This window comes from Austrofundulus limnaeus, unplaced genomic scaffold (genome assembly GCF_001266775.1).
Source record: "Austrofundulus limnaeus strain Quisiro unplaced genomic scaffold, Austrofundulus_limnaeus-1.0 Scaffold329, whole genome shotgun sequence".
Classification (NCBI taxonomy): Eukaryota; Metazoa; Chordata; class Actinopteri; order Cyprinodontiformes; family Rivulidae; genus Austrofundulus; species Austrofundulus limnaeus.
Genome location: NW_013952731.1, coordinates 78,376 through 80,633, shown reverse-complemented (window position 1 = coordinate 80,633; position 2,258 = coordinate 78,376). Strand labels below are relative to the sequence as shown.

Here is a 2,258-nt window from a genome sequence, read left to right as displayed (position 1 = left end):
ACACACACACACACACACACACACACACACACACACACACACACACACACACACACACACACAAAGATCAGGGGATGAAGGTTGCACAGATGCCAAGAGGCCTGCAAAGGACAGAATAGTGATGTAAAAGTTGCAGCCAAAAGGATCTGGAAGAATCGGATGTGATGCAATCACAGGGGCCCCCCAGAAGATGAGAGCACAGTCCAGTGCACTCTTTCCAGAATACAAGAGAAAAAAAAGATTGCCTTCAAAAATCCACATTTATGATTCGAATTCACTCCAAAATTATTAATCCTAATCCCAAAAACATCCTCTACTCCTCATAAGCAATTTTACTCTCAGAATGCTGTGTAACAAATCCTAACTAAAGCAAGCAAAATAAATAAATAAATAAAAAAAGAAGCACAATTCATGGTTTCTTTCCACCTTCCTGGATTTGCACAAATCAGTGTGTCAAATGTGCTGAGCTGCTTCAGCAGACAGTGATTTCTTCCCTACTGCTGTGGAAAATACAGACAACCCAGATTTAAAAAAAAAGGAACAGGCTTTGAGTTTCACATCACAAAGAGCAGCTTGACTAAAGAGTTTTTACTGCATCCTGTTGAGGTCATTATTTAAGCTGCAGTGCCTCCAACAGAGCCGTGTGGAACCAGCTCTAAGGGTCACATTTTTACTGCAGCGTAAAGCTAAAGTTCCCCTTCACCAAAAGAAAAAAAAAGAAGAAAAAACAAACAATAAAACCCAGAAGTCTGAAGGAAAAGACAGATTTTTTTACCCACACTTAATTATAAGTGAATCTGTTCACATACGCCACCTGAAATACATCCACTTTCCACGCTGACGCTGCTCTTCACGACGTCGTTTGACGYTGCCAAATCTATCGCATCATAAACACAAATAAGGAAGAAATTTAAAGAGAAGCTACTGAGTGGAATATATGATTTGAGGTTTGCTCGTGTGATTGGAAAAAAAACACACCCATCTTCRTCATTTAAAAGAGGAACTGGGAGAGTCACAGATCTCAGATCTCTAAACACCAGGTTTTATCACACAATGATTACATTTTTTGGACAAACATATATCTTTCTGAGTTAATAGCAACTACGCCATCAAATACAGCAGTGGAATTATTCTTTTCCTTTAAAGGAAGACTTCGTGTACTGTAAATAGGAGGGTTTTAATGGCTGTAATTGGCAACAGTGGAGGCTGAAAATAATCCTCTGCTTTGGGAACACAGACTGTTCCCTGGACTTGGCAGTAGCTTTCAACAGATGTTCAAACATAAATCATAAAAAGACATTACTACAACTCTTCAAAAGGACAATTCAGAGCTTATGTTGAAACTATTCATTTTGTCGTTTATTCATTGGCTATTTTTAATAAGCTGCTGGTGTGAGGCTCAAGTTATCACTTTTTAACCATCAGAACATAAACTAACTTTTAAATTACCCCTCATTTTAGTTTTAATGCAAGAAAACTCACAAAAATACATATTGGTACACTAAAATATCACAATATTTCATTTCCTGATACAGTATCAATCCTCAAAAGCACTATTAATTTTTAATTGAAGGGGACATATGGTGCAAAATCKRCTKTTTTAGCTGTTAAATTCATTTTGTTGTTCACTTAAGAGTCTGTAGGAGCGCAGAAAAGTTGAATTTACTTTCCCTCAATGCTGTGTAGATATCTTTATACAGAGGTTTATAGTAACTAAGTACATTTACTTCGTTACAGTACTTTAGGTTTTTTTTGAGGATTTGTAATTTTACCAATTATTTTTTGAAACAGCTACTTTTACTTTTATTTTGTTATATTTTAAAGCTAAAAATGATACTTTTACTTCTTTATTTTAAAATTAAACACTTGTTACAAAATTAAATACATTTGAACTCATCATGAAAGAAGTTTCTGCTCTAAAAGATGAAGTGTTGAATTTACTCAACAGTCATGTCAGCTGGCTCCACTGAGCCGCGTTGAGTAAACTGAGCAAATAAAATACATATATTACTTAATTTACTCAGACTGGTTTAGTGGAACCAGGTTGGTTCAGTAAATTCAACAGTTTAATTTTTTACAGAGTGTGTAAAAGTACTTTTACTTTCCCAATTTTTGTGAACAGTTTTTAAGACTTTTACTTGGGTAGTTTTCTCATCAGTGAAATTTATTTTTTATCAAAGTCATTTTCTGTTCAAGTAATTTTACTTAGTTATTTTTTTCAAATACTTTATGGAGCTCAGCTTAAAATGTCTAAATAT

The 2,258-nt window shown here is 34.8% G+C and overlaps 1 protein-coding gene across 2 annotated transcripts in view; it reads right to left on the bottom strand.

Annotated features, from left to right (window-relative positions):
• Positions 1-2,258, bottom strand: part of slc9a7 (solute carrier family 9 member 7) — a 61,440-nt gene that overhangs the window by 16,775 nt on the left and 42,407 nt on the right. The window contains exon 13 of one of the 2 annotated variants that reach the window (XM_014022415.1): positions 815-877. The exons of the other annotated variant lie outside the window; for it this stretch is intronic. Coding sequence (XP_013877869.1) covers positions 815-877 — 63 coding nt within the window. The remainder of the gene's footprint in view (positions 1-814; positions 878-2,258) is intronic. 2 annotated transcript variants of the gene reach the window in all.